Here is a 12,749-nt window from a genome sequence, read left to right as displayed (position 1 = left end):
CTCATGTGTTTAGGCGCCAAGTTACCTAAATCCTACAGTAATATTTTTTAGAAAAAATTTCACTCTCCCCTCCGAGTTGCTAAGTAAAATGACACTCATCTCTCCTCTATTTTATAAATGTACATTTTTCTCCCTTCTAACTTTTAAAAAACCTCTTCTTTAATCCATTTAAAATTTTTTGTGTTAACTAATGTTAACTTTATCCATCTTTTAAGAAAAAATAAATTATTTTTTAAAAAATACCCATTAACAAAAATTTTATTTTTTATCATTAAATTTTTGCTTACCAAAATACCCTTTAATAAATTATTCTTTTATTGATTAAATTTAATTTTAAAAAATTTAATAATTATATTATTTTTTTTTAAAATACCCTTCAATAATTTTTTAATTATTAAATTATAATTTTACCAAAATTTTCGTTAACAATTTTTTTATATTTTACTATTAATTTTTCGATATTTATATATATTATTTTAACATTAAATAAAAAATTTTAGTTAGATTATTTTTCAATATCAATATATATTCATTATTATACATATTAACAGTGGTAAGATTTTTTTTTATTTAATGTTAAAATAATATATATTGATATCAAAAAATTAATAATAAAATATAAAAATAATTGTTAACAAAATTTTTTGGTAAAATCAAAATTTAATAATTAAAAAATTATTAAAGGGTAGGTACCTTAGAAAAAAATAATTTAATTATTAATTTTTTTAAAGTATTTTGATAAAAATACAATTTAATCAATAAAAAATAATTTATTAAAGGGTATTTTGGTAAGAAAAATTTAATGATAAAAATAAAATTTTTGTTAATGGGTATTTTTTCAAAAAAAATTTATTTTTTCTTAAAAAATGGATAAAGTTAATATTAGTTAACAAAAAAATTTAAAATAAATTAAAGAGGAGATTTTTTAAAAGTTAGAAGGGAGGGGAATGTATATTTATAAAATAGAGGGGAGGGGAGTGTCATTTTAGCATCTCGCAGAGGAGGGGAGTGGAATTTTCTTTATTTTTTATTTTGATTTTTTTGGCATAGTTAAGCCACAATTAGTAGTCAAATTAAAATTCTTGTTAACAAAATTGTTAGCAGAAATATAAAATTAGTAGAAATCAATTAATTATTTTATTAAAAATAAATGGTTTGAATATAATAAAATGTCACAGAAGTAGAATACAATGAAGTAGACAAACGAAAAAATGAAACCCCTACAGATCTCGATAATCGTCGTCGTCGTCGTCGTGGTCTCCCTACTGAGGCAGCGGAGTAAGTGCTGACATTGGTGCCCACCAGTAGCGTTGCCGATGGAACCAGCAGTGCCGCTGCCTCTAGTGTGCATTTGCTGGTTGTACTCTTTCATTTGCTCTCGCAACCGATCGAGCTGCTCCAGCTTCTCCGTCAAGTCCGAACTTATGGCAATGGCTCCTCCCACGGGTGTAAGAAGATTAGTGACCTCTGCTCAGACTGTTCTGCTTGCTGGTGAAGCTCCTGTGTCAGCATGTGCACATCCTCCCTCAAGTCGACAACTTCCTGAGGATTGGTAGGGTTGGTGGCAGTGGCAAAGGCAAAGGCAGAGGAAGGCACCAACGTGGAGTAGCAGAGGCCACTGGCGAAGAACAACCTCAACCCGAAGCGGCGATTCTTGTGGGGTTCAGAGGCAGTCTCGCGCCAAATCCTATTAGGATCTACCACTAAGGTCTCGTAGCCGATTTTGTTGTTCCCACTAGGTGGCTGAGATTGCTGGGTTGCAGCCTCCAACCTATGCGCATAATTCTCTTATGTCACACACATCGTGATTAGAATAACAATTAAATAATTAACTTTAAACCAAATAAATTTGAAACTTAGGATTAATTTAAACTCACATAATGGGCTACTGACCACTCGTCAGCAAATCTCTCCTTGTTGGCCATCAAAGCATGGGTATACTTGAAGGTCTCTGCCAGTGTTGCCTCACGGTCCAACGAATTAGACTACAAATTAATATATCAACCAATAAAATAAATGAACAAATTAAACAACTAATTCAAGTAACTACTAAAACATTAAACAACGACAAAATTTTTACCAGTCTGCTCTTCATCTTCATGAAGGTCGCCGACCCACCCGTATACTTCGACGACCTGGGCGAAGCCCTATTAGCGACGTTCGTTAGACAGTGACGCTTTAACCCCTCATCATGAGTAAAATAGGCCTCCGGTTCCTTCTTAATGCCTGGAGAGATCCACGACGTTAGGTGGTCACGCCCTTACGAACATCACTCATCATTTGCTGAAAATGTTTAGTTGCTTGGTGGTCGTAAATCTTTCTGATCATGAGATTATGTTCCACATCCCATATGAATTTTAACTGCACAAAGTGATTCACCAACATTAGTTATTCTGAATAAAATACAGTTCAAATACAGTTAATTAATTCAACATTATTGGATTCTTACCACCCACTTCTAAAACCATCAATCTCTGCATTCAGCCGGGATTTGCGTGTAGCTCGACCACGGGTGGTCGTACATTGACTTAATGACGACGAAAATCTCTTGTGTGCAAGCATTGGAGTTTGGTGTAAACTTAGCAGAGAAAAAAAAATCTAATATTAATAAACACATAGAAATTCATAAACTTAAGATTAACAAACGTAAGATTAAAAAAATTGTATGTACTCACGCCTGTATACCATCAGGCCAAATCCTCAGTCAGATGACAGACGGTGGTGGAGGGGCATCCAAATGGGTGCACTGGAGAAATCACCCACCGCGGGCTCTGTCCTCGCTGGATCTGCAGGGAGCGTAGCAGCAGGAGACACGTAGTTCAGATTTGGGACCAATAATGAATTGCTGGTCCGCTGGACCCGCTTGTGACGTCATAGGGATCGATGAGATAGTCGGGGTAGTGAGCGATGACTGGGCAGTCATTGGGAATTCGGTGGAAGCCCGCCTCTACCACGATCAGTGACCCACTCGACCTACCTCTGCTTCCTGTCGTCATGTATGCACAGCGACTATATTACTAACACTAATCAAAACACAATTAAATTCACCAAGTCTAAACATATTAACACACTTAATACAGTAAACATATTAATAACATAATAAATACCAATAACTAATAACATAAGAAGAAACTCAAGAAATAATAAATAATTATAACAAATATGAGAAAATGTATAAATAATAAATAATTATAACAAATAACACAAAACACTTAAAATAAGAATTTTAAGGAGAAACCAATTCATGACACAATTAACACAAATATCTATCAACCCTAAACATAATTCTAAGACTTTTGAAAACATAAATTTAATTTTTTAATTTCACTCAAAATCTTATAAAAATCCCCTAAAATTCAGATTTCTCTACCCTTCAAGGATTCCATCCAAACTAATGTCCATCTAAACCAATATACAAGAGTTCAATAAAACTCTAAACTCTAACTTATTCAAACAATCCCACCAAACAAATCAATTATTCAAACCAATAGAATTTACGTAAAAAATTAAATAAAATTTTTTTTCATAGCCCATGATTTTCCAATCTAAACAAAACAAGTAAAAACAAAACACGAGTAATAATCAAACAAGTAAAAATAAATCCTAAATTATTATATGATAACCAAGACACAAATTCTAAATTAACTTAATCCTAAATTATAATTAAGCATTATATGTTTTGATATTCTAATATAAGTATATAACTATTAACACACAAACATACAAACCAAGCATGATTCCTGAACCAATATTCTCAAACATCCTGATTCCTAAAAAAAAATGTATAACATTCCAACTAACTCAGAATAATTCAAAAACCACAACTTCACTAATTAAATTCCTAACACTAATAGAATAACAAACTAAAAGGTAATACATTAACAATTAAAGAAATTCTATTTCTAATTTTGAAATATATGTTATGGAGATGGAGAGTGAGAATGTACCTGAATCTGGAGCGGCGGCGAAATGGTTGGGTAGAGAGAGAAACGAAGAAGCGGCGAGAGAGCAGGGTTAGTAACGGCGGGGATGGAGTGGCGGCAGTGTCTGGAGCGGCGGCAAAAGGGACTGGGTTCGATAGAGAGAGAAATAGAGAAGAGGGTTTGAGAGATAGAGGGGGTTTGAGAAATGAAGGGGAGAGGATTCGCGCTCTCAATTTTAGATTTGATTACCATCGGATTCACCGTTGGATAAATCCGACGGTAATCTATTGCGTGCCACCAAAACGGAACGTTTAACTAAAATGTGTTACTGTTGGAACAATCCGACAATAATTCCGACAAAAATGGTTCACACCTATTTCGTACTTTTTCTCTCCAAATATTACCCACAAAATTACTGTTAGATAAGTAAATTTATCGGTAATAATTTGACATAACGAATTTTACAACAAAATTCTCCATAAATCCGTCGATAAAATTGACGATAACTCGAGACGCTAAATCTAACTATATTCAGTATTTTTTTTGTAGTGCATTACTTAAATAGTTAGAGATCAGTTAAGAATTTTTAAATTATAGAAAATCGCTTTGTCTTTTGAATGAATAGTCAAAAACTAAAAAAGATATTTACTCTTTGTCTTTTTTTACTAAGAATATTATATTCGAATATTGTAAAAAAAGAAAACCTTATTTATTTAGTGTTACAAATAGTTGAGAATAAGTTTTAATATTTTTAAATAATAAATTAGGATACGCTTGTTTTATTATACTTATTTTTTAGAATATATTATTTTTAAAATAAATCTAATATCAATAGAAAAATAATTTTTTGAAAAAAATATAATAATTGAAGAATCGTAATAATAAGAATAATTTTATATATTTTTATTTCTTTGATATAAAAGATCAATATCATTATTTTTGAGACGAGAATAAAATTTATATTTTAGACAAAAAAATTATTCCTACAAATTAAATTGTAATACTTCAAACAAACATAAAAGTAATCTTTTTATGAACAATTGTAATAGATAAATTGAAATTCTTCAAAACAAACTTCCACTTAGAACTTGAAATATCATTCTTTATATACTTGATTTTTAAATTATTTATTAAATAAATAAAAGAGTGAATACCCAATCCGGCCCTTGACAATTATCTCGAAAGGACGAGGCCCCCAAAAAAAAAAAACACCCAATTCGGTCTCTGATAATTTTTTTTGAGACTAATTAGTCCCTGTGCCAAAAAAAATAACATTGATTTTTTTTTGGCACAGGGGCCTCGTTGTCCTTTCGAAGTAATTGTTAGGGGCCGGATTGGGTTTTATTTTTTTGTCAGGGGCCGGGTTGGGATTTTTTTTTTGTCAGGGACCTCGTTGTCTTTCGAGGTAATTGTCAGGGGCTGATTTGGGTTTTTCTCTAAATAGAATATGTACTTATAAGTAATTTATATTTATTGGCAAGACTAACAGCTCAAATGACATAGTCTTTCCATACTCAATTAAAATGTTGGGGTTCGAGTCTCATATCTTTAGTAAAAAAAAAAAAGTAATTTATATTTATTATTATTATTTAGTAAATAAAAAGCATAGATTAATACGTCCCAAACATAAAATTAGTTATACGCAAAAACAAACTTGCTAGGTCTGATCCACTCTCACAGTCTGATTCTCACTATATAAGTGGGCAGCCTTCTGTACAAGCGGGTGCGGAGCAGACCCACCTGCCCTCCTCACTCCTCATTCCTCACTCACCCATAAACGTATAAATTAAAAATATTAATAAATAAATTATCAAAATTTAAATTCCTCCTCAGCTTCCGTTCTTTTTCCGGCGGGTTTATCAAAAAAACCAAAAAAAAAAAAAAATCGGCGTTATCTTTTTTCTTTCTGCTAGGGTTTTGTTTCTAATTTATAGTGTCGCGCATTCTTATTGCAACGGCTGAATTTTGAATCAATGGCACAAGTTCAGGTGAGCCCCAATGCGAACGGTGATTCCGCCGCCGCCGCTGCTTTTGTCCCGAACCAGTCAGTGATGACGTCACTGTACGTTGGAGATCTCGACCGCAACGTCAAGGATCCGCAGCTCTACGATCTCTTCAACCAGATCGGTCAGGTCGTCTCCGCTCGCGTCTGCAGGGACTTGGCCACCCAGCAATCCCTGGGTTACGGTTACGTCAATTTCAGTAACCCTCAAGACGGTTCGTTCGTCAATTTCTCTTCCATTTTTCTCCTTAAATATTGAATGTTCTTTTATTTAACATGATGTCGATTGTGTGAATCTCTCACAGCGGCAAGAGCATTGGATGTGTTGAATTTCACTCCATTGAACAATAAACCGATTAGGATCATGTATTCTCATCGGGACCCTAGCTCCCGCACTAGCGGCGCTGCTAATATATTTATCAAGGTGATTTTTAGAATCTCGAAACTTTTTCTTTCGGTATTTGTGAGTGGCGGCATATTATTTGGCTTATTGAATCTATTCTGTTTGTTTGTGCTACTGATGGTGCAGAATTTGGATAAGTCGATTGATCATAAGGCTCTGCATGATACTTTTTCCTCTTTTGGGACTATTCTTTCTTGCAAGATAGCCACAGATCCTTCTGGGCAGTCAAAAGGATTTGGCTTTGTGCAATTTGAGAAGGAAGAGTCTGCTCAAAATGCCATTGACAAGTTGAATGGAATGCTGATAAATGACAAACAGGTTTACGTGGGGCATTTTCAAAGAAAGCAGGATAGAGAGAGTGTCTTAAGCGCCAATACAAAATTTAGTAATGTGTATGTAAAGAACCTGTCAGAGTCCATGTCGGATGATAACTTGAAGAAAATTTTTGGGGAGTATGGGACAATTACTAGTGCTGTAGTGATGAGAGATTTAGATGGTAAATCGAAATGTTTTGGTTTTGTCAATTTTGAAAATGCTGATGATGCTGCTAAAGCTGTTGAGGCACTCAATGGAAAGAAATTTGATGATAAGGAGTGGTACGTTGGGAAAGCCCAGAAGAAATCCGAAAGGGAGCTTGCCCTGAAGGAGCGATTTGAGCAGAGTATGAAGGAAGCTGCTGACAAATATCAAGGTGCTAACTTGTATCTCAAGAACTTGGATGATAGCATCGATGATGTAAAGCTCAGGGAACTCTTCTCAGATTTTGGTACAATAACTTCATGCAAGGTTTGAATGCTGGTTCTTCTTTTGCTTGTACCTAACCTTCTATTGTCTTCTGTTTGTGAAACATGTGTTGTTTTTCCTGCCTGCAGGTTATGCGTGATCCACATGGAGTCAGTAGAGGGTCTGGGTTTGTTGCATTTTCATCTCCTGAGGAAGCTACTCGAGCTGTAAGCAATACAAATGTCTGTTTTCTTCTTTAATAATTGGCCATGAACTCAATTACTAATATTCAATCATGTTGTTACTTGAAGCTCGGAGAAATGAAAGGGAAATTGATTTCTGGCAAACCTCTCTATGTTGCCCTTGCACAGAGAAAAGAAGAAAGAAGAGCCAAGTTGCAGGTAATACTTTGGACAAGTGTCAGCTGTTAGATATATATTCTTTATAATCTTCTATATATAAAATAATACTATTATAATGGAATTGTGATCCTTTTTAGGAACAGAAATTCCTCTATCTTGTCCATCATTGATGGTAGGTGTTTTGAATGCTCCTATATGAGTATATTGTAGGTTGTGAATGATTTAGTTAAATGAATAGAAAATTAGAAAGGTTTTTACTCCATCCTTCATTCCATTTATACCTTTGTTATTGTTTTCATCTAGCCTGATTACTTCATGCAGGCCCAGTTTTCTCAAATGACGCATGTATCAATGGCTCCTTCTGTTGCACCTCATCTCCCGCTCTATCCTCCAAGGGCCATGGGTCTTGGACATCCATTTTTGTATGGGCAGGCACCTCCAGCTGTCCTTCCTCAAGTAAATACATAGATTTTGTTTAGAATTTATTTACGTTTGTCTGTTGTTTTCAATTTGTGAATAAGATGTGAATGCCAACTTTTATACTGGCTTATTATCAAATATCACTTCTTTACATTTCAGTTGTTTAAATTTTAAAAAGCTGATGTCATAATTCTCAAGTAAATACATGCCCCTGTTGTGTTATGTTGCCCCTGCATCTGTTACTTGATCATCGCATCACTCCATTTACTGAATATAATGTTTGCAATAAAAGTAATCATCTTTACAATAATGAATACAGGCTGGATTTGGTTATCAGCAGCAACTTGTGCCTGGAATGAGGCCAGGGGCTCCAATGCCAAGCTTCTTTGTTCCAGTCGTTCAGCAGGGTCAACAAGGACAGCGCCCAGGTGTCCGTCGAGGAACAGGTCCTGTGCAACAACCACAGCAGCCAGTGCCGATGATGCAGCAGCAGGTGTGCTCATGTTCAACTTGTGTGCCTTTGTGTCTCTCTCTTTGCTATTAAACCCTGATGGTGAGATACCCCTTTCTGTGTTTTCCAGATGCTTCCAAGGGGACGTGGCCATCGTTATCCAGGTGGTCGCAACATGCAGGAGGTTCCAATGCTTGCAGTCAACTATGACATGGGAGCTCTGCCCATCCGGGATGCGATGGGACAACCAATGCCCATTCAGGCCTTGGCTACTGCCCTTGCAAATGCTCCTCCAGGACAGCAGAGGACTGTAAGAGAGCTTTTTCCCTGCTATTGTTTCAGCTTTTTCCCTGCGGGTATACACATTTGAAATTTGTCATACTGACTTTTTCTTGAATGATTTGGTAGATGCTTGGTGAAGCTTTATACCCACTTGTTGATAAGCTGGAACATGATGCTGCAGCAAAGGTTACAGGCATGCTTTTGGAGATGGACCAGCCTGAAGTGTTGCATCTGATTGAGTCACCCGATGCTCTCAAGGCAAAAGTTGCCGAGGCCATGGACGTGTTGAAAAATGTTGCTCAGCAGCAAACCAATGCCCCAGCTGATCAACTCGCCTCCCTCTCTCTCAATGAGAATCTTGTGTCTTAGATATGCAACATTGTCCCGTTCAGCAGCTCACATGACCGTAGAACTTCACAGTTTTGTGTCCGGTTTCTTGTAGGATTTAGCAGCACTCGTTGGATTAGTTTTTGAATTTACTTTTTGTTTTATTTCTTCGTTTGCTGGTTGAGATTTTGATGGCGGCATTTTTTTTATTCCCTTTAAAATTTTGATATTTATATCCCGTTAATTTGAATTATGATGGTTGGTTCTTGAACTTTTATCTTATGAAGTTTTGGTAGAATACATTTTATTCCATATTTTAATAAGAGTTTAATATTGGTGAGGTAAATAATTATATAGGTCATTTAGTGTAATTTTTATTGAACAATTGTAAAAAATAAATTGAAAATCTGCAAGCAAACTTTTACTGTAAACTTGAAATATGATTCTTTATATATACTTGATTTTTAAATTATTTATTGGATGAATAAAATATTTAGTTAAGTAATTTATATTTTTTGTTATTATTTAGTAAATAAAAAGCATGGATTAGTATGTACTAGAAATAAAACTAGTTATATGCTAAAACAAATTTAGTAAATAAACTTTTACTACGGGTGAATGAGGGTGGATCCCACGAGGATTGATCAGACTAACCGTAAATTCAGGAGATCAGAAAACAAGCAATAAACGGATTGTGACTTTTCTTATTAACTATTTTAATCATGTAAGATTCAATTTATGACAAATTATACGTGACTAAACCCTAATTCTTTAGACCTTTTTAGTCTCCTCTAACTTTCATCAACCGTCCATTCCTTGGTCATTTAGTTCCAATTAGAGTTCAATTCTAGTTTATATGCCACAGAAATTCTAATTACCCAAATATAAGAAGATTATAGGTCACGTATCCATTAAGTCCAAATAATTAGAAATTTAGAAAAAATTATTTTTGTCAATTTCTCTTCCAATTTTTTGTCCCGTGTTGAATGTTCTTTAATTTAACATTGATTTGGATTGTGAATCTCTCTCAAAAGCATTGGATGGGTTGAATTTCACTCCGCTGACCAACAAACCGATTAGGATCATGTATTCAGGTGATGTTAGAATATCGAACCTTTTTCTTTCGTAAATTTGTGATTGATTATTGAGATAATAATTAAAATGATTCTTCAGTATTAATTCAAATTGGTTTTTAAATTAATTAAAATAGTGTTCTGATTTTAAACTGTAAATTAAAATAAATTTTCCATCCATCATCAAATTAACTTAACCGAAATTCTATCTAGTATGTTAGTTGGCATAATAATAAATAGGAGTACTCAAAATAGTCCTTTAGTCTTAAAAACTAATCAAAAACCAAATCTAACCTTTTATTACCAATATTTTATTGAAAAATTATTAATAAAACGTTAGATTTGGTTATATAAATTATTATAATTTAAAATTATTAGGCCAAAAGTGTTTTAATTTACAAAAGTAATTGAGTTTATGATGAGTTAAAATTTAAATTAATATAAAATATAGTTATTAAGAAAGAGAACAAATAAATAAATAAATAATAAAATAATAATGCCACAATATTTTAGAGTTATATTTTTATTCTGATAAAAAAGAAAACAACACCACGTTATTTATCTCCTTTGGCATTATCAACAAGTATCATATAAGTTTCAAATTCACAACAATTACAACACAAATTATATCAACTCAATCACAATAAAATTATCCTCACCCATCATGCGTGTATCACTTCACCAACAAACACTACAACTCATAAAAAAGAGTATTGAATACAATCATAAAAATATAGTTAAAATAAGATATGGACAATATATACGTCTCTTCTCTTACAAAAGCAATTATTTCTCCTATGCAATACTAATTTTCCTACAATAGAAAACAAAACGTATATTAGTGTTAGTCTTAAACATAAATATAATTAACTATTTCTAATTTCACGTCGAACAAGTATTTAAATTAAGCCATTAAAAAAAAAAAAGTAACTAATGCTCATAATAAGACTTACTAACTTTAGGAAGAAGTTTTGGTAGGGCAATTTCGACTATCATGATGTACATATTGCTTACAAGCTTTGCAAAGTCTTATTTTTTCTATTTTTCAGTTGCTTATTTTGTTAGGATAAAGTGTTAAATTAGTCTCTTACGTTTGGGGTAATCCTGTTTTGGTCCTTAAGGTTTAAAGTGTCCTATTTAAATCCAAAAAAGTTTTATTTAGCTTTAATGTAGTCCCACCGTGAGGTCAAAGTTAAATAATTAACGAAATGTCCTACATGACAGCAGTACAAGAACAATGTCGATAATTTGAAGAAAAAGTACAAGCTCCAGAGACACAAAATCAATTCTGGATGCATCAATACATTTATTTATCATTCTCCTTAGTTCTATAGAAAATATTTCATTTAAAATGTAAGAAAAATAATAAATAAATATATTGATGCATTCACAGTGCCTCTGGAGCTTGTACTTATTCTCCAAATTATCGATCTTGTTCTTGTACTACTGTCATGTAGGACATTTCGTTAATTATTTAACTTGGACCTCACGGTGGGACTACATTGAAGCTAAATGACACTTTTTGGATTCAAATAGGACACTTTAAACCTTAAGGATCACAACAAGATTAAGCCGTAGGGAACCAATTTAGTACTTTACCCTTTTTGGCCACCTTTAACACGCTTTCCATATCCTTTGGTATTTGAATGTTCAAGAGGAAGAATATCAATATTTTCAGAAATATTAATGCTAACAAAAGACTCTAACTTATCCTTTTTGCTTGCAGGAGATCACTTTTTATCTTAGTCAACTGTGACTCAATTTCTAAACCTCTATTTATGACAAATTGGAGCTTTTTTAGATCTACCGGCCATATGCATACATTTAAACAGTTGAGTCATGCATCTGAAATCAGTTTGCTTTCAGTTCCAAATTCAGGTCTAACAACCAGAGACCAGATGACGAGCACAAGGAAGAACGATGATGATGATAAGAAGGGAAAGTTGCAGTAAAGAGAGGTTCAAAAATTAGGGATTTGATTTTTAGTATCCAACTTAAGAGGCAACCACACTTTTGATCAGACAGATAGTAGTAATTTTAATTTTTTATTTAATGTAATCTAGCTTTCGAATTAGGTTTAATTTTAGTCATTAAATTCAATCCAATGATAATAATTATATTTTCATACTTTCATGTAAAAAAATCTATTCTCAATATACATATACATATATATAACTCTTACTTGAAGAGTTTTGGTTACAAAAGAAAGGTTATGCAAATTACAAAATAATGTTATACACAAAAAGTAGAGCATTTTAAATAAAATTTAGCCTTGTACATATGTAAATAAGACCACATACAAAATGGAATAAATGCCTAAAAAACAATAGCAGTTTTAAGTAGTGTGATGTGCATATAAAGTACCTGCCAGAATTTTGTGTACCTACTAGGGTTTTGTGTGACTGCTAGGATTTTGAGTGTAGTGAGATCAGAATATCGATTTTGGTGAGTTTTCTTCAAAAATGTCCATGGGAAAAATCCTGTGATCAGAACCAGTGTGAGGATCTAAGAGATAAAATTGCATTCTTAGATGAGGGGAACGATGTGCGAGAGGGGTTTGAGGGATGTACGAGAAATTGTATGGGAAGGATCATGACAGATATGGAATTTAGTTTGGGGATGATAGAGGCTGCATTCACTATTATTTGGAACCATCCTGAGGGGCTATGAATCGAAGCCTATGGAGATAATGTCTACCAATTTTTCTTCAACCATGAGGCAGACGTAATAAGGGTAGAAAGGGGCTCTCCTTGGTTATTCAAACAATTTGTGATTCATATGAG

General features: G+C 33.5%; 1 protein-coding gene across 1 annotated transcript; it reads left to right on the top strand.

The window, feature by feature from the left end:
- Positions 1–5,588: 5,588 nt before the first annotated feature.
- LOC107605849 (polyadenylate-binding protein 8) lies at positions 5,589–9,250 on the top strand. Its single transcript, XM_088493200.1, has 9 exons — positions 5,589–6,140; positions 6,231–6,349; positions 6,455–7,114; positions 7,201–7,278; positions 7,363–7,452; positions 7,735–7,869; positions 8,153–8,326; positions 8,415–8,594; positions 8,693–9,250. The coding sequence occupies exons 1-9, from the start codon at positions 5,897–5,899 to the stop codon at positions 8,933–8,935; spliced, it is 1,923 nt and encodes a 640-aa protein (XP_088349326.1). The 5' UTR covers positions 5,589–5,896; the 3' UTR covers positions 8,936–9,250.
- Positions 9,251–12,749: the final 3,499 nt, after the last annotated feature.

This window comes from Arachis ipaensis, chromosome B7 (assembly GCF_059453495.1).
Source record: "Arachis ipaensis isolate K30076 ecotype BB chromosome B7, ASM5945349v1, whole genome shotgun sequence".
Classification (NCBI taxonomy): domain Eukaryota; kingdom Viridiplantae; phylum Streptophyta; class Magnoliopsida; order Fabales; family Fabaceae; genus Arachis; species Arachis ipaensis.
Note: the sequence above shows the minus strand (reverse complement) of the source record. Positions and strands in the feature narration are given on the sequence as shown.